Here is a 19,241-nt window from a genome sequence, read left to right on the forward strand (position 1 = left end):
TCATGGAGGTCTCATCACCTTGTTCCCTTCTCCTCACCCAGGGCAAAGACCATTAAGAACACCGCCTCAGTGAATCTGGAGTTGACTGCTGAGCAGTGGAAGAAGAAATATGAGAAGGAGAAGGAGAAGACAAAGGCTCAGAAGGAGACAATTGCAAAGTTGGAGGCTGAGCTGAGCCGTTGGCGCAGTGGTTAGAGAGGAGTCTCATTGCCATGAGAGGTGGTGGGAGGAAGAGGAGACTTAGGGAGTCACAGAGGGTCCTGTCTGGGGTGGTAGTTAAGGACGGATCAGTCTCTAAGAAGGGCTGTTTCTTTTTATTTTATATTTTTCTGAAGTTAGAAGCAGGGAAGCAGAGAGACGGACTCCCGCCTGTGCCTGACTGGGATCCACCCATCATGCCCACCAGGGAGCGATGCTCTTTGCCCATCTGGGGCGTTGCTCTGTTGCAACCAGAGCCACTCTAGCGCCTGGGGCAGAGGCCATGGAGCCATCCTCAGTGCCCGGGCCATCTTTGCTCCAATGGAGCCTTGGCTGTGGGAGGGGAAGAGAGAGACAGAGAGGAAGGAGAGGGGGAGGGGTGGAGAAGCAGATGGATGCTTCTCCTGTGTGCCTGGGCTGGGAATTGAACCTGGGACTTCCACACACCAGGCCAGTGCTCTGCCACTGAGCCAACCAGCCAGGGCCAGGGCTGTGTTTCTAGAGTGGGTACAGTGGAGTGGGTATGAGGGAAACGGGAAAGGGGCTGACTGCCATATTCCCACCCCCCCAAAACGTTTACTTAGCAAGAGCTAGAGGCCTGGAGGCCTTGTTGTTGAGCAATAAGGGAGGAAGGACTGGTGGATGCATCTTTTCCTTCTCCCATCCCTCACCTTGTTCTGCCCCTTTGCAGGAGAGAATGTGCCTGAGATGGAGCGCCTGGCTGGGGAGGATGCAGTCCTGGGAGCTGAGCTCTGCGAGGAGACACCTGTGAATGACAACTCCTCCATCGTGGTGCGCATTGCACCTGAGGAGCGGCAGAAATATGAGGAAGAGATCCGCCGCCTGTATAAGCAGCTTGATGACAAGGTGAGGACAGTTAGGCCGGGCACAGAAATGAGCCCAGTAGAATGAGAAGTGAGGGATTAAAATATTTGCTTATACTGCCCTTATCTTATTTTAAAAGGGGTAAATGCTCGTTATTGAAAATAGGGAAAATAAATAAAAATATGTAGAAGGAAATTAATATCATCATGCCACCATTCAGAAATAATACTTTAAACATTTTGCTTTTCTCTGTGCCTATACCATGCAATTGAGATATACTGCATATATAACTTTGCATTCAAGTTTTCTCACTCAGTATTATATGGTGGGAAATTTCCTACTCTGTTAACAATTCTTCACAAAAGTTTTTTGTTTTTATTAAGGTGAGAGGATGGGAGATAGTGAGGCAGACTCCCACATGCACCCCAACTGGGATCCACCTGGCACCCCCATCTAGGGCCAATGCTCAAGTACCGAGCTATTTTTAGTGCCTGAGACTGAGGTGCTCAGACCAGTGGAGCAATACTTAGTGCTCAGGGCCACTCTCGAACCACTGAGCCACTGGCTATGGGAAGGGAGGAGGGAGAGAAGGGGGATTAGGAGGGGGAGAGAAGCAGATGGTCATTTCTCTTATGTGCCCTGACTGGGAATCAAACCTGGGATGTCCATAAGTCAGGCCGATGCTTTACCTACCCACTAAGCCACCAGCCATGGCAATATAAATATATATATATGTATATATTTTTATTGCTTGACCAGACAGTAGTGCAATGGATAGAACATTGGCCCAGGACGCAGAGGACCCAGGTTCAAAACCCCAATGGCTTGAGTGCAGGCTCACCAGCTTGAGCATAGGGTTGCTGGCTTGAGTGTGGGATCAAAGACATGATCCCATGGTCACTGGCTTGTAGCCCAAGGCCCTGCTCCCACTGTCAAGGCACAGGTGAGAAAGCAACCAACGAACAACTAAGGAGCTGCAATGAAGAATTGATGCTTCTCATCTCTCTCTGCTCCTGTCTGTCTGTCCCTGTCTGTCCACCCCCTCTAAAAAAATAAATAAAAAGAGTTTGTTTATTGATTTTACAGAGAGAGGACAGAGAGGGGGGTGGGGTAGTGAGAATTATCAACTCATGGTTGCCTCACTTTAGTTGTTCACTGATTGCTTGTCATATGTGTCTTGACCAGGGAAGCCAAGGGTTCAAACTAGTAACCTCAGCATTCCAGGTCAACACTTTATTGCCCACCACAGGCCAGACACGTAAAAGTATTTTTAAATGGGTGCCTAACAGTCTATTCATCAGAATGTATTTAATCATTCACTTATTACAAGGCATCTAATTTTTGTTGTTTTTTTGCTATTATAAATAATTTATAGAAGTGACTAACTTTGCCTCCTGTGCATAAGACTGCTTTTGAAGGATTTGGTTAGAATAGAGTGCCTGAGTGGGGTTTCTAGGTTAAAGGATATGAATATTTTAAGGTTTTGTGATGCATTGTCAAGGTTATACCAGCTTCCCAGAAGAAAGGAATTTAAAAGTGAGGGCAGAAGCTGAGGAAAAGACATTTTTTTTAGGATATGGGGTTTTTAAACTCAAAACCAAAGTATCTGGATTTTATTAGGATCCTATTTCTCCCTCAACCCTGTAAGTCTAAACCAGAAGGACTAGCTTCCCTTCACCCCATCCTTCCCCTTGCCTCCAACAGGATGATGAGATCAACCAGCAGAGCCAGCTCATAGAGAAACTCAAGCAGCAAATGCTGGACCAGGAAGAGGTAATAGGGAGGGGGCGCGATGTGAGAGGAGGGGTGTGTGTTCATCCCTGGAAGACATAAAAAGGACTTTTTTACAATCGTATAGGAAAAGGGGCATTCTGCTAGGGTTTAGTCATCCCCTCAAACTAAGGAGGTCTGAGCATTTAATTGGGGTTTTACTTAAGGCAGAGATTGTGGCATCTAGGTGCTTCTCATTCTGTTGCTCTATTTCTAAGAAGCCCACTTCTCTCGATTCTCACTTTGGCCGTTGCCTCTCCCAGAGCTATGCCTGGGTGGAGGCTCCGCTTCCCTAGAGAGGGGGCCACAGAAGCATCACGGGCAGCAGATCCCTCACGTGCCTCCCCCTCCCTTGCAGCTGCTGGTGTCCACTCGAGGAGACAATGAGAAGGTTCAGCGGGAACTGAGCCACCTTCAGTCGGAGAATGATGCCGCTAAGGATGAGGTGAAGGAGGTGCTGCAGGCCCTGGAGGAGCTGGCTGTGAACTATGACCAAAAGTCCCAGGAAGTGGAGGAAAAGAGCCAGCAGAACCAGCTTCTGGTGGATGAGCTGTCTCAGAAGGTGGTGAGTGATTAGCTGGGGTCCAAGAGCTCCCTGGCCTCAGAACGTCCTCTGCGTCCAAAGGGACTATTGCCTCCTTCCAGGGCTCTATGGTATGTGCACCTTTGCCCTGCTGCTCAGTGTGTTGTGACAGCCTCCCACAGCTGCTCACCTCACTTTGCCCTCCTGACCCCTCTCTCGTCCAGACCCTTCTGCAGGGCCTGTGTTCTTCACTGCAGCCATCAGGGCCATGCATGAAGGGAGTGGCCTCTGCCTGGGCTGGGGAGGGTAGCAGAAAGACAGTGATGGGATGACCTGAGGGGCTGTTCCCAGGCCTCCATGCTGTCCCTGGAGTCTGAGTTGCAGCGGATACAGGAGGTCAGTGGACACCAGCGAAAACGAATTGCTGAGGTGCTGAATGGTCTGATGAAAGACCTGAGTGAGTTCAGTGTCATCGTGGGCAACGGGGAGATTAAACTGGTAAGTGGAGAAGGAAGCAGCAGTTTTGTTCAGGTCCTTTTTGTTCCGGGCATTGGTGGGAGATACGGGATGGGAGAATCCAAACTGTCAGGGACACTGTGAAAAGCGGGCCAAGGATCTAGGAAACATACCCTCAACACAGACAGGAAAACAAATAGAGGTTTGCAGACTCAACTGAAAATACACCTTCAGAGGTTGCCGGTTCAAAACCCTGGGCTTGCCTGGTCAAAGCACATATGGGAGTTGATGCTTTCTGCTCCTCCCCCCCTTCTCTCTCTCTCTCTCTCCCCCCTCTCTATAATGAATAAATAAAATCTTTAAAAAAAAAAAGTAAATACACCTTCAAAGGGTGCTGAATAAAGAAGCAATGGAAGAGCATAGAAGAGCTTGCTCCCTGGCAAATGTGGTCAGTTTGGCTCAAATAAACACTTATTAAAAATTCTCTTAAAAAAATAAAAGGACGCCTGACCAGGCGGTGGCACAGTGGATAGTGTCAGACTGGGATGCGGAGGACCCAGGTTCGAAACTTAACGTAAGGTTGCCAGCTTGAGTGCAGGCTCATCTGGTTTGAGCAAAGCTCACCAGCTTGACCCAAGGCCGCTGGCTTGCACAGGGGTCACTTGCTCTGCTGTAGCACCCAGTCAAGACATATATGAGAAAGCAATCAATGAACAACTAAGGTGCCGCAATGAAGAAGTGATGCTTCTCATCTCTCTCCCTTCCTCTCTGTCTCTCCCTATCTGTTCCTCTCTCTGTCTCTGTCACACACACACACACACACACACACACACACTAAAAATATAAGGAATAAAAAGCAATGGACATGTGGTTATAGCAGGATTTAGAGATGGGGCACAGAGTTAGAATTGAAATATGCAAATCTATGGCAAGGACAATGACTCATCTGGTTGATCAAGCAGAACAGTTTGACTGCAAAAGAAAGTCATATTGCTTTATAATATGGAAGAGGGTGACTATTGAAATTGGGTCTTTAAGTGCAGAGAGAGGGAGTTAGTGTGAAATGCCAGGTGATAGGGAGCTGCTAAAAGTTGTACAGAGAATACCTTTCCCACCTGAGTCCCTGTGCAAGCGGGTGTGTGTGGGGATAAGCAGAGTGGAAGGGACTGGATAAAAGGTTTCCTGGAGCAGAGCACCTCTGCCCTCCCTTACCCCCATAGCCAGTGGAGATCAGTGGGGCCATCGAAGAGGAGTTTACCGTGGCCCGACTCTACATCAGCAAAATCAAATCGGAGGTCAAGTCTGTGGTCAAGCGGTGCCGGCAGCTGGAGAACCTTCAGGTTGAATGTCATCGCAAGATGGAAGTGACGGGGCGGGAGCTCTCCTCCTGCCAGCTCCTCATCTCCCAGGTGAGTGCTGGAGAGAGCCTTGCGCACCATGGGAGAAAGAAGGCAATCCTGTGGTTGAGCTAGAACTCCTAGCACCTGCCTTTGTTTTAGGGCCTAGGGTCAACTGAAGTTAAGGACAGAAGAGCTTGGGTTAGCAGGGGAGGGTCTACGTCAGAGAAGTAAAGGGTCAGGGAGGATACTGGCCTTTGAGCTGATGGGCTCTAAAGAAAGGGTCTGTGGAAGCATGGCTCCCAACGCTGCATCCTAACGGAAAGCATAGCAGGAACAAAGGGCATGGGAAGAGAGCAGGAGTTTACAGAGGTCTGTGCTGCCCAGAGTGGTGACCTTTGCTCTACCCATCATCTTTCTCTCACAATCCCTTCTCCCACCAGCATGAGGCCAAGATCCGCTCACTTACTGAGTACATGCAGAGCGTGGAGCTAAAGAAGCGGCACCTGGAAGAGTCCTATGACTCCCTGAGTGATGAGCTAGCCAAGCTCCAGGCCCAGGGTGAGGCCTTCTTAAACCTCCAACCCATTTATCCTGAGATCTGAAATCCCTCAGGGGGCAGGGAGGGAAAGTGACAAACATCAAAAGAAACCACCCACAGCACACTCCCCCAAAGCATGACCCTGATTTCACATCGACCAACTTACATGCTATTTAGCAAGCTTTTGCATGTAGCTTATTGTACACAAGCCATAAACACTCATTTCCCTGTCCCTGCTATATCAAATTGGGCTGTCCTAACCCAGAAGAACATCCCTGTGGGCCCATTCTGGGTAGATGTCCCCTGCACTACCTGGAGGTCTGGTCACAGTGTGAAGTCCTTCCTGGTGGAGGTGGGTGTGGTGGAAGCTGTCTGCCGTTCTTTTAGAAACTGTGCATGAAGTGGCCCTCAAGGACAAGGAGCCAGACACACAGGATGCAGATGAAGTGAAGGCAAGTGGGGAAGGTGTGGAGACAGACGGCTGGGCCTGGCAGAGCTGTGCTGGCTTTCACAGAACTGGTGTTGGGAAGTTTCGCTTTTGAACTTGGGGTGGTGGTGTTTGCAGAAGGCCCTGGAGCTGCAAATGGAGAGTCACCGGGAGGCCCATCACCGGCAGCTGGCCAGGCTCCGGGACGAGATCAATGAGAAGCAGAAGACCATTGATGAGCTCAAAGAGTAAGAGTTCCTGAGGGTGGCTCTGGTTTCTACCTGGTCCTCTCACCCAGCTGTGCCCACTCAAATGCTCCCTCTTGGCCCAGGATCCTATTCTTTTTTTTTTTTTTCATTTTTCCGAAGCTGGAAACGGGGAGGCAGTCAGACAGACTCCCGCATGCGCCCGACCGGGATCCACCGGCATGCCCACCAGGGGGCGATGTTCTGCCTCTCTGGGGCGTTGCTCTGTTGCATCCAGAGCCATTCTAGTGCTTGAGGCAGAGGCCAAGGAGTCATCCCCAGCGCCCGGGCCACCCTTGCTCCAATGGAGCCTCGGCTATGGGAGGGGAAGAGAGAGAGAGAGAGAGGAAGGAGAGGGGGAGGGGTGGAGAAGCAGATGGGCGCTTCTCCTGTGTGCCCTGGCCGGGAATCGAACCCAGGACTTCTGCACGCCAGGCCAACGCTCTACCACTGAGCCAACTGGCCAGGGCCCGGGATCCTATTCTTTAACTTTCATGTGTCGTTCCCCCGGCAATGATATTACTTTGTAGTCCAAGTCCAGGAGGTACAAGGAGTAAGGCCTAGTCTCAATCCTTGAGGCTCTTCTGACTAGATAGTTCAGGGTTCTTTACTCTGTCATGGAGACAGGGGCCTGAGTCTACCTGTGAGGTTTGGAGGTAGATGCATCTACTCTAATTGGACTCACTCGTACAAAAGGGAAAGTGCTCAAGGAGCTGGTCTTCCTTTTCTCCATGATTCACATCCTTTTGTTCTCTGCAGCCTGAACCAGAAGCTTCAGTTAGAGCTAGAGAAGCTTCAGGCAGACTATGAGAAGCTGAAGAATGAAGAACATGAAAAGAGCACCAAACTCCAGGAGCTGACGTGAGTACCCGGGTCTGCCTGCAGATGGGCAGCCACATAGGCTCAAGTTGCTTCTCACCCAGCCCTGCAGAGGCAAGATACAGTGTAGATGTGAATATGGTGACTATAGGAAGCAAATGCCTTAAAAGAGTAATTTGAGCCATGGCCAGATAGCTCAGTTGGTTGGAGCATTGTCCCAAAGTTTAGAGGTTGCTGGTTTGATCCCCAGTCAGGGCACATACAGGAACAGATCAATGTTTCTGTCTGCCTGTCTCTCTCTCTCTTTCTCCCCCCTCCCTTCCTTCCTGTTTTGCTAATATCAATCAATAAAAATTTTTTAAAAAAGAATAATTTCTGACCAGGCGGTGGCACAGTGGATAGAGCATCGGACTGGGATGCGGAGGACCCAGGTTCAAGACCCCGAGGTTGCCAGCTTGAGCGCGGGCTCATCTGGTTTGAGCAAAGCTCACCAGCTTGGACCCAAGGTCGCTGGCTCGAGCAAGGGGTTACTCAGTCTGCTGAAGGCCCATGTTCAAGGCACATATGAGAAAGCAATCAATGAACAACTAAGGTGTCACAACAACAACAACAAAAAGAATAATTTGAGGCCCTGGCCAGTTGGCTCAGTGGTAGAGCGTCGGCCCAGTGTGTAGATGTCCCGGGTTCGATTCCCTGCTTGGGCACACAGGCAAAGCATCCATCTGCTTCTCCACTCTTGCCCTCTCCTTTCTCTCTATCTCTTCCCCTCCTGTAGCCAAGGCTTCATTGGAGCAAAGTTGGCCCAGGCGCTGAGGATGGCTCCATGGCCTCTGCCTCAAGCACTAGAATGACTTTAGTTGCAACAGAGCAACATCCCAGATGGGCAGAGCATCGTCCCCTAGTGGTCATGTCAGGTGGATCTCAGTCAGGCACATGCAGGAGTTTGTCTCTCTGCCTCCCTGCTTCTCACTTCAGAAAAATACAAAAAAAAAAAAAAGAATAATTTGATGGGGTGGGGAAGAAAAAAAGGGGAGATTTTTCAGAAATGACCTCTATTGAATATTAGCTGACTTGGAAAGATGTTTGTGATGTTCCTTTAAGTGTAAAAAGCAGGTTACAAAACAGAATGAGTGGCCTGACCAGGTGGTAGTGCACTGGATAGAGCGTTGGACTGATATGCGGAGGACCCAGGTTCAAGACCCTGAGGTCGCCAGCTTGACTGCGGGCTCATCTGGTTTGAGCAAGGCTCACCAGCTTGAGCTCAAGGTCACTGGCTCAAGCAAGGGGTCACTCGGTCTGCTGTAGCACATACGAGCAGACCAGTTACGGCACATATGAGAAATCAATCAATGAACAACTAAGAAGCTGCAATGAAGAACTGATGTTTCTCATCTCTCTCCCTTCCTGTCTGTCCCTATCTGTCACAAAACAAACACACAAAAAACCCAGAATGAGCGGCATGATCCCATAAAAGGCATGTGGGATGGATGTACATGCCTAGAGAAAAGAGTCTGGAAAGATGGACACCAGAATGTTAACAGTGGTTTAATCTACAAGTATCAATAGTAGAATCATGGGCTTTTTATGAAACTCATCTTTTCCTTTTCTAATTTCTGCACAGTGAACATGAGTAACTTGTATAATAAGTAATAAAAAAAATGTAAAAGGCATGGAGGTGGGAGGAGAATCCTGAGAGAGTCTTCTGTTTTCCTCTTCCTCCAGATTTCTGTACGAGCGGCATGAGCAGTCCAAGCAAGACCTCAAGGGTCTGGAGGAGACAGTTGTGAGTAGTTTCCACCTGTGTTAACGGGGTAGAGGGTTCATCTCTTTCCCCCAATTTCTTCCTAACTCCATTCTTCCTGCCCTTTGCAAAGTCAGCCTGTGGCCTAATCAGGACACATCTTTTCCTAAAGGATGAGTGACTCACTTGACTGGGTAGACTGAAGGTTCCAGTGATTTCAGAGTAGAATGGTTAACCTGGGTTCTGGCTACCCTAATCTTTCAACATTCTTTCCAGGCCCGGGAACTCCAGACCCTCCACAACCTTCGCAAGCTGTTCGTTCAAGACGTCACGACTCGAGTCAAGAAAGTGAGTGCCATCCTTGCTCAGGCTCTTGCCAGCCTCCATCTTCTCCTGTTCTCAGGTTCCTCCAGCCCTTTGGTCTCCTGCGGGCTGGCTTGGTCTGATCTGGGTGAGACCTGTTTGACTTGGAGACAGTGACATCTTTCCCCTTGTCTTTAATAAGAGTGCAGAAATGGAGCCCGAGGACAGTGGGGGGATTCACTCCCAAAAGCAGAAGATTTCCTTTCTTGAGAACAACCTGGAACAGCTTACAAAGGTTCACAAACAGGTAGGAGTTGGGGAAAAGGAGTGAGGAAAACTCTTGAATTCAGGTGTCTAGGATACCAAATCCTTGGAGGCCCCTTGGATTTAGGAAAATCTGCATGTTTTCCTTACTTTTCCCACTAGTCCCTTCTTAATATTATATTTGGTTCCACTTTTACCTTGTTCTTTGTTCCATGCCTGTTTTCCCTTCTCAAAGCTCCCAACCTGCCTCTGCTGAAAGTGGAATCCCCAGGCCTGTGTTGTTGGAGGGAAAGGTTGAAATTGAAACAGGTTTCAGAGGCATAGAGTTATAACTATATACAGGGACACTAACCAAAGATAGAAAGCAGAGAGACAAGTAGAAACCAGGGAAATTGGGCTTTCTCTATCCTGGAGAGAATTCCATCGCCTAGGACTGGGGCAGGCATGCAGGAAAATTGTGTCCTCTAGATGGCCCAATCACCCCCTGGCCAGGGCCAGGCAAAACTCCTGTGTATTAAGTTACTCCTCTCTGTCCCCCTCCTTGCTGCTGCGGCTCTTCAGGTGGATGACTGGGTTTCAAAGGTGTGGGACGGGGAGGTAGATGGGGCAGTCCAAAGGAGTCCAGACAGGAAATGTTTGGTGCAGACAGAACGAAATAGCTGAGCCTTGAAAACAGATGCAGCAGTCTGTCAACTGGCTCTTTTAACTGATTCACAAAATAAACCCTAAACTATACTTTATTCCCTTCTTTTCAAATCCACATTAAAATTCCATTTAAATTCATAGTCTCACTAAACTAGACTTTAAACTTCTTTTCCTCCCAGTACAGTGCCCAGCATATGAATACTCAGTACATTTTAAAAAATAATAATAACAAAAGGGACAAATATAAGGTGATGGAAAATGATTTGACTTTGGGTGATGGGCCCCCAACGCAATCAGCAGTTCAAATGACGTTTACCTGAAACCTGTTTATTCTTATTGTTCGGTGTCACTCCATTAAATTTAATTTAGAAATTAAAAAAATAATAATGACAAAAATCCCAGAACTGTAGCCCAGTGATAGTCTGCAGGGCTTGTTTTATTTGGGCTTATAGAGAGCTTTCCTACCATCTCTTTCTCTTTACTTATTACAAAACAATATAACAACATTATAGAAAAGCTGAAAGATAGAGAAGAAACATGTTATCATTTCTGCCATTTAAAAACAATTTCTGTGTGTTCATTTTTCTTCTCAATCTAAATGCATATTATATTGCCTTTTCTTCAAAAATTTTTATTGTAGTAAAATACATATAACAGAAAATTTACCATCTTAACCATTTTAAGTGAACAACTCACTGGTATGAAATAGATTATAATGCTGTGCAGTCATTGCCACCATCCATCTCCAGAACTCCTTCATCTCGTAGAACTGAAACTCTGTGTCCATTACACAATAACTCTTTCCTCCCTTCCTTGCCCTGGCCCCTGGCACCTCCCATTCTACTTTCTGTCTCTGTATGTATACAGACTTTGATGACTGTAACTACCTCATGTAAGTGGAATCATATGGTATTTGTCTTTTGGTGACTGGTTTCACTTAGCATGATGTCATCCAGGCTCATCCATGTCATGGCACATGTCAGGAAATCACAGGCTGTTTCATTCACCCCCTCCCCCAACATCAAAGCCTCTGCCCCTGCTCCAAATCCCAAACACCAAAAGCTACTCACTTAGAGGACTCTTCAAAATTTCCTACCTTAGAAGACACGAGGCTAGAAAGGAAAAGGAGAGAGATGTAGAAACTTCTCCACCTGATCTTAAATAGCCAGGGCTACAGCCTCATTACTAATTAAGTTAAGCTATTGTCCCAGCAAAACACTGCTTATAATCTGTAAACTGCCCCAAATTAAAGGGGCTCTCCCCTTTCTCCCAGCATTCCCAGCTACACTGATTTCACTGATCTCTTCCAATGTCGGCTTCCTTGGCAATCTGTAGTGTCCCCAGGCATGTGTGAGACCCTTTAAAAAGATCAGGATGTCTTTTCTGGCTGCAAGGTGGTTGCTACCACACTATAGCTTAATTTAAACGGGGGAGGGACAGCTCAGGAAATCCTGTGAAGGTAATGAGCACAAATGTTTGTGAACCTCAGACATTTTCTTTCCTTCCTATGGGGCATTGTGTATCTGTGTGGGGGTGAGGTGGGGGCTCCTGTATTCCAGCTTCCGCTCCTGCTCTGCACTATACCTCACCTGCACTCAATGTCTTATCCACCCTCCAAACTGCTACTGTGCTCTTGCTGCCCTGTCCTGTGCATGCCCATAAAGCCAGCTCTGGGTGAGTCAGTGCCTCATCCCCACGGTTGCCCTGGGGCTGTTGGTTTGGCACAAGCTGTAAGGTACTGGGAGGGGGTGGCTAGGGCCAGGAGGGGACTGGGACAGGGTGCTATTACAAGAGTTCTGGGCTACAGTGGCACATTTTGCTGCCCAGAAAACAATGTGATTTTTTAGAATGCCTGAACATTGTTAGCTCAAGGAGAAGGAAAAAACTGGCTAAAATAGCATGTTAGGTGAAAGGAATGAGGTTCTTGAGGAAACAACATGGTCTCTGTGTTCTCTGACTTGATTTTTCTTTATTCTCTCTCCCCACCTCTACCCGATGCTCCACTGCCCGCTCTATCTTGGGTCATTCACCTTTCTTTCTCCCTCTTACCTTGGGCTCACCCTGCAGCTGGTACGTGACAATGCAGATTTGCGTTGTGAGCTTCCTAAATTGGAAAAACGACTTAGGGCTACGGCTGAGAGAGTTAAGGCCCTGGAGGGTGCACTGAAGGAGGCCAAGGAGGGCGCCATGAAGGACAAGCGCCGGTACCAGCAGGAGGTAGACCGCATTAAGGAAGCAGTTCGGTACAAGAGCTCTGGCAAGAGGGGCCACTCTGCCCAGATTGGTGAGTGGGTGGCAGTAGGCAAGGTGGGTTTACCCCTTGGGGAAATCCAGCAAATTCCCAAGTATCAAGCAACTAGATTATTGCTTTTTACTCTACCTGCACCCTCCAAAAAAGTATAAAAGTGAATTATCTTATAAGCAACTCAGTTCAACTCTAACCAAAGGCAAATTTAATGGTGGCTGCACTGGGCATGCACCCTGGGCCCTGACTTCTGAAGGGTCCTGCAAAACCCCAACTTTACACTTTTTTCTAATGACACCAAGTTTAGTTTCATATGTGCCATTTTAGCATTAATAGAACATAATTTTTTTATTTATTTAAAAATATGGGTAACGTATTTTTTTCCCCTGTCTCTCTCTCTCTTTTTTTTAAGGGGCCCAATATTTTATTCTGCACCTCGGGGCCTCAACCAACCTTAATCCACCTCCTCTGACTCTCACTAAATGACCTTAGAGACCAGGGCAACCACAGGGTAACAAGCCTCTTCAGAGTCCTTTTCCTTCCTCTATCATAGCCAAACCCGTCCGGCCTGGCCACTACCCAGCATCCTCACCCACCAACCCCTATGGCACCCGGAGCCCTGAGTGTATCAGTTATACCAACAGCCTCTTCCAGAACTACCAGAATTTGTACCTGCAGGCTGCACCTAGCTCCACCTCAGATATGTAGTGAGTGACCATGGGCATGGGCTGGAGTGCCAACCTAAGGCTCTCTGCACCCTTTAAGGCATAAGGTTTGGTCAATTATTGGGTGAGAATTCTTTTTCTAAGTAGCTTTATTCTTTTTCATTAATCCTTAGAAGGTGGGCATCAGCCTTCCCAGCCTGTGACCATGTTTGTTTTCTGTGGGGTGGGGAGGGATGTATGGCTGCATCCCTGAGGGTGTATGGATGTGTCCTTGGCATAGTGGAGGGTGGGTGCCAGAGGCTGCATCTCTCTCCTCTGCTCCATCTAGCTTTGTAAACTCCTGTACCAGCAGTGGGGCCATGTCTTCTGGCAGCCCCTTGGCTTCCTACCAGAAGACTAACATGGACAATGGTGAGTAAGAAAAATGGGTCACTAGCCTTTAGGATCCTCAGGGTAAGTCAAAAAGTTCAAGAAAAGTAATGACCCTATACCTATAGCTTGAACACGAACACTGCCCATCCCTTCAGGTCTCACTCTTTTTTTTTTTTTTTTTTTTTTTTTTTTTTTTTTAGCAAGAGGAGGAGAGATAGTGAGACAGACTCCCACATGTGCCCCCACTGGGATCTACCTGGCATCCCCATCTGGGGCCAGTGCTCAAGTACTGAGCTATTTTTAGTGCCTGAGGCTGAGGCACTCCAACAGAGCTATCCTCAGTGTCCAGGGCCATGCTTGAACGAATCAAGCCACTGGCTGTGAAAGGGGAAGAGGGAGAGAACGGGGAGAGGGAAGTGGAGAGAAGCAGATGGTTGCTGTGTACCCTGACTGGGAATTGAACCTGGGACATCCATACACTGGGCCAATGCTCTATCCACTGAGCCACTATCCAGGGCCAGGTCTTATACTCTTTTTTTTTTTTCCTAAAGTTGGAAACGGGGAGGCAGTCAGATAGACTCCCGCATGCGCCTGACCAGGATCCACCTGGCACGCCCACCAGGGGGCAATGCTCTGTCCACCTGGGGCGTTGCTCTGTTGCAACCAGAGCCATTCTAGTGCCTGAGGCAGAGGCCACAGAGCCATCCTCAGCGCCCGGGCCAACTTTGCTCCAATGGAACTTTGGCTGTGGGAAGGGAAGAGAGAGACAGAGAGGAAGGAGAGGGGGAGAGGTGGAGAAGCAGATGGGCGCTTCTCCTGTGTGCCCTGGCCGGGAATCGAACCCGGGACTCCTGCACGCCAGGCCGATGCTCTACCACTGAGCCAACCGGCCAGGGCCTGGTCTTATACTCTTATAAATAGATTCCTCCTATTACCATGCCTGTCCCCACCATTAACGTCCTTTTCATTTCTCCTCTCCTTCATGAGGGATCAAGGAGGCTTTTTCCCAAACAAAATAATGATCAGCACGGTAGTTGTAGATAGAATGCCACAGACCCATATGGCAGCTATGCTCCAAAGAGAGTGTTACCTTTCTCTCTAACGGATTCAGATGAGAGAGTGTTTGGGCATTGTTTCTAATGCACAGTCTCCTTTTTCTGTCTTCTAATCCTGCGTTCTCAATGATGATTTCTTCAGGAAATGCCACGGATATCAATGACAACAGGTACACCTGTCCCCACTGCTCTTGGGTTCTCTGGGTGAGACCAGGATAAATGATTAAATTTCCCTCAAGTCCTAGTTCAGAGGTTCCCTGGAGCCTTCTGGGGAAGGAGGAGGAAACGAGAATCCATCTTGCAATCCTCGTGTCACTCCCCTGCCGTGGTACAGAACACCGTCCCCTCCTTGGGTTCCATCTGTGGCTTCTCCCCATTCCAGTGATGGTGTCCTGGTTTCTCTTCTCCCTCTGGGAACTTTGTGACCTTGGGCAAGTCAGCTCCATCTCTTTAGCCTAGCTTTCCACTGTATTCCTGTAAAACCTGAATAGTTTTTGCCCACTAGGATCTCACAAGAATGCTATGTGAGAGCAAAGTGACAGGAATGCTTTCATTTATATGGAGCTGACAGTGCTGTGATTGTGCTGGGTCTCCTCTTCCAGGAGTGACCTACCATGCGGCTATGAAGCTGAGGACCAGGCCAAGCTTTTCCCTCTCCACCAAGAGACAGCAGCCAGCTAATCTCCCACATAGACTACTGCATACCTGCACTTTCAGGTAGCTCCAGGCCACTTCCTCTGCCCAGCCTCAGGTTGTCTGCTTTCTTGCCCTCAGCCTCTTTGTTTCTTCGACTTTTTTATCATCTCAAAAATTTTACTACATCGTTGTCCCCCAACCCCTGCCTTTCCTTTCCAAGGGCTACATTTGTGCTGCCCCACATCCTCTGGACATTATACTTTGCTTTTGGCCATAGTAGTAACCACAGTACTGCCTTTTTGCCACTAGGGGTCACTGCCTCATGTCGAAAGAAGTGACAAAGGGCTGCGGGATCCCAGAGCCACACACAGGTCATAGAAAACAGTAAATATTAGGAGACTTTGGGAGATCATCTCAACCCTCCCTCTGTATCCACCCTAAAATAATTTTGGCTGGATAGGTATTTTCTAAGATGTCTCCAGTAGAAGAGATGTTTGACTTATTCCTGCACCTGTGTCCTATACTCCTCATATCTGTATGTTACCAATAAGTTTTAGGAAATGCCCCGAGTCTAACTTTTTATTTATCCAGCTGCAGTGTTAGCACTCCTCTCTCAACTTGCTCCAGTGGAGGTGGAAAACAGCTGTGTCCCCACCTCCAAGCCCCGCTTCCCCACCTCAGCCCCAAGGACCTCCCCTGTAGCAGCACAAGCACCTGTGTGTCACTGGCTTCTTGCCATAGCTGCTTTAGGTCCCAGAACTGGTACTGTGATCCTGTTATGGTCTACTTTGGATCTTTGGAGAACTATAAATAAAAGAACACAGCCAGTCTCTTACTGGGCTGCATCCAGGCTGAGCCTTCTGCAGGGGTTTTCCTCGATAGCAGGCTGCACTCTGCAGGGGGTTTCCAGGACAGTAGGCCAGGAACACACAAAGGCAGAAAGGCATGAGAAGCAAAGAAGTGGGAATGGGGAGACCTGGGTGGAAGAGGAGGAGTTGGGAGGGTGGCATCCAGTTGTTAGTATTAAAAGAACATGACTAATGAATAAATAAAAAAATTATAAAAAAAAAAAACAAAAAAAACAGGACTGTGAACCAGCATCTGTACAAATGCCACCCTGTTCCTATTCAGTGGCTGGGCCACAGGTGGTTGCTCACAACCTCTTTCTCTTTCTCCCCAGTTTCTAAGAGGGACTGAGGCCTCTTCTCTCAGCATGCTGCAAACCTGTGGTCTTTGATGCTAACTCCCTCCCAGCCCTTGTTGTTTGACTGTACTATGTTTGATGTTTTCTCTTACTCTGTATCTCTTTGTACTCTGTATCTATATATCAAAAGCTGCTGCTATGCCTCTCTCTTCTTTCTTGCTAACGATGTATTTAACAATTTCTAAGTATAGTGTACTCTCCTCATTTGGGGCAATGGGGAGGGGAGCGAAATGTCTCTTCTTTCTCTCACATATGGGTCTCTCAAACTGAGTGGTGTTAGTCACGGAGATGATAAAAGGAAAAATGGGAACTAGAGGGCTGTGACCCTTCACATACACACACACACACACACACACACACACACACACACACACAAAGCCTTAAGCAGAAGAATGTCTTAGCATCATAAAAAGATACAGAAATAGACTCTTCCTCCCTCCTCTTTCACATATTGCACAGGGGTGGGCAAAATGGAAGGACTACTAAATTACGTGTAGAATTTTCTTCATATACCCTTCATCCAAACTGAGGGATTCCAGGTATGTACCTCTGCCCTTCAAAGCCTGCCATTTGCCTCCCTATTCCTGTTCTCCCCTGGATGGCTGAGAACATTGATTGCTCAAGGGACCACTTCCATTTCTCCTCAAAACTCTTTTTTATATTCTCTACCGCAGAGCTCTTGACCAGAACCTAGAGTTGCTTTGAAATATTTTGAAAAATTGAGGAGGCAGACCCTGCTGACATCTGTCAAATTGTTGCTCACCTGTTCATGGTGATAGTTAGACAAGCATAGTCAATGATTGCTTGTTTGGGTTTGAGGGTGAATAGACTGTAAAATTCCTAAGTATTTTTTGCCATGGTAATGAGCTGGGTTTCTTTCTCTATCCCATATTGGGCTGCATTTTTTCCCGATCTCCACCTTTTGGGTTTGGGGTTTCCAGTTCACTGGCAAAATGTCTATCTTGAAATGCCTTTCTTTTCAAGCTGGAGCCTACCTTTTCCCCAGTATAGATTTTTAAAACTTTTTATTTTTTTGACAGAGAGTTCCTTCTATAATGTCCCCATTTGGTAAGTGCACTTTAAAGAAAGGGACAGGGAAGATTTTCCAGAGGTGGAGGAACTCCAGGGCTTGAACTGGGGAGTATCTCTTCTTTCAAGCCCCTCAGCCCCCATGATATAGCTAGGACTACTGTTTTGGTTTCAGGTAGCCTTTCTTTCCACATGGTGCTAAGAAGGTTTTCTCAGTAACCGCAGGGGTGGAGAATAGAGATCACAAGCCTGTCCAAGTCAAGAAAGTCTGGTGCCCAGATATCCAGTCTTTTTTTTTTTTTTTTTTTTTTTTTTTTACAGAGACAGAGAGAGACTCAGAGAGAGGGATAGGCAGGGACAGACAGACAGGAACGGAGAGATGAGAAACATCAATCATCAGTTTTTTGTTGCATGTTGCAACACCTTAATTGTTCATTGATTGCTTTCTCTTATGTGCCTTGACCGTGGGCCTTCAGCAGACCGAGTGACCCCTTGCTCGAGCCAGCAACCTTGGGCTCAAGCTGGTGAGCTTTTGCTCAAACCAGATGAGCCCTTGCTCAAGCTGGCAACCTCGGGGTCTCGAACCTGGGTCTTCCGCATCCCAATCCGATGCTCTACCCACTGCGCCATTGCCCAGTCAGGCCAGATATCCAGTTTTATGAAGATGGAAGAACAGGATCCCCCAGCAGCAGGACAACCATCCCTTAGCTTCTAAGTCAGAAAAGAAAGCTCAGTGTGAGTGAAAGTCAGTAAATACAGGTTGTCCTGGCCCAGGACCCCTCAAGGAAATAAGTCCCTTCTCCCTTTACCTGTTGGGCCTCTCTCAGCAATTAAGGGGAAATGCAGGGGAGAAATACCAGAGGGATATGGAATAAATATAAAGCAATGATATTCAAACATTTTTTAAAACAAGTCTTATATAGAACCCTAATATAAGAAATAACTAAAAGGGATGCAGACCTGGGCAGTTTGCATTTTCTTTGGTGGTAAATGCTTCATTTGTTGAGGAGCCCTTGAACAGTCCTAAGAGACCTTGAGAATTCTGTAGATTTGAAAACCACTGCCCTGAGGGAAGGAGTTCAATCTGATTTCCTTGTCCCAAGCTTGCAACTTATAGAAAAGAGGGCAAGGTTGGGGTGGATGAGCCATCCTATCTCCCATCCAAGTACTAACCAGGCCCGACCCTGCTTAGCTTCCGAGATCAGGCGCTTTCAGGGTGGTATGGCCGTAGACAGCCATCCTATCTCCAAGACCCAATCAGGGAGGAAGAAGATACCTGTGCACCTGTAGACTTGTGCTGATATTTGCCAGGAAGGCATGTAAGAATCCAGTGAGTTTTATGTAATTTTGCCACTAAATGATTCTTTTAAAATATGTAAAATATGAAGGTATAGGGCAGATGAGGAGACAGGTGACAGAGGAAGCAGCTTTCTCTTTAGCAAGATGTAAGAAATAGAATTCACTTACTTTAATCAGAAACAACACACACAAAGCCTTCACTCTTCATCTTCCTCCTTCTCCTCCCCCCGACACTCACTGCATCCCTGTCAGAGAGCCAGGGTCTCCATATGGGACACTTGGCCTGCCCACTCACATCTGCCAAAATGTTGCATGCTAGTGTGGAAGTCAAACCAAAACAAACCCCAGTGTGTATTTATTTGATGTACATATATACCTTTAAAATAAAATAACTTCAATGATGACTCTGTGGTGTTGTAAATCTTTTACCTCCCCCGCCTCTCCTTTCCCTGCACATTGTGGCATTTGACAGTGTGGTATATAATCTTCCCAGATGTGTTTCTATATATTTATATAATCTTCCCAGATGTTTCTATATATTTGCACACAGGGTTTTCCCCCCACTTAACAGTATTTCCTGGGGAATCTTTTCATGTCAATGTATATAGGTTTACCTCATGAAAAATGTATAAAATTTCATAT

At 47.4% G+C, this 19,241-nt stretch overlaps 1 protein-coding gene across 1 annotated transcript in view; it reads left to right on the forward strand.

Moving 5' to 3' along the window:
* KIF5A (kinesin family member 5A) overlaps positions 1-19,003 on the forward strand; it is a 38,512-nt gene extending 19,509 nt beyond the window's left edge. Inside the window, exons 11-29 of the mRNA XM_066258823.1 lie at positions 42-190; positions 890-1,065; positions 2,728-2,796; positions 3,152-3,358; positions 3,668-3,814; positions 4,993-5,181; positions 5,553-5,670; positions 6,038-6,102; positions 6,216-6,325; positions 7,082-7,183; positions 8,864-8,924; positions 9,159-9,230; positions 9,388-9,492; positions 12,162-12,378; positions 12,893-13,046; positions 13,333-13,415; positions 14,574-14,601; positions 15,034-15,148; positions 16,248-19,003. Coding sequence (XP_066114920.1) covers positions 42-190; positions 890-1,065; positions 2,728-2,796; positions 3,152-3,358; positions 3,668-3,814; positions 4,993-5,181; positions 5,553-5,670; positions 6,038-6,102; positions 6,216-6,325; positions 7,082-7,183; positions 8,864-8,924; positions 9,159-9,230; positions 9,388-9,492; positions 12,162-12,378; positions 12,893-13,046; positions 13,333-13,415; positions 14,574-14,601; positions 15,034-15,112 — 2,131 coding nt within the window. The 3' untranslated portion in view covers positions 15,113-15,148; positions 16,248-19,003. The remainder of the gene's footprint in view (positions 1-41; positions 191-889; positions 1,066-2,727; positions 2,797-3,151; positions 3,359-3,667; positions 3,815-4,992; positions 5,182-5,552; positions 5,671-6,037; positions 6,103-6,215; positions 6,326-7,081; positions 7,184-8,863; positions 8,925-9,158; positions 9,231-9,387; positions 9,493-12,161; positions 12,379-12,892; positions 13,047-13,332; positions 13,416-14,573; positions 14,602-15,033; positions 15,149-16,247) is intronic.
* Positions 19,004-19,241: the final 238 nt, after the last annotated feature.

Source organism: Saccopteryx bilineata, chromosome 2 (assembly GCF_036850765.1).
Source record: "Saccopteryx bilineata isolate mSacBil1 chromosome 2, mSacBil1_pri_phased_curated, whole genome shotgun sequence".
In the NCBI taxonomy this organism is placed as follows: domain Eukaryota; kingdom Metazoa; phylum Chordata; class Mammalia; order Chiroptera; family Emballonuridae; genus Saccopteryx; species Saccopteryx bilineata.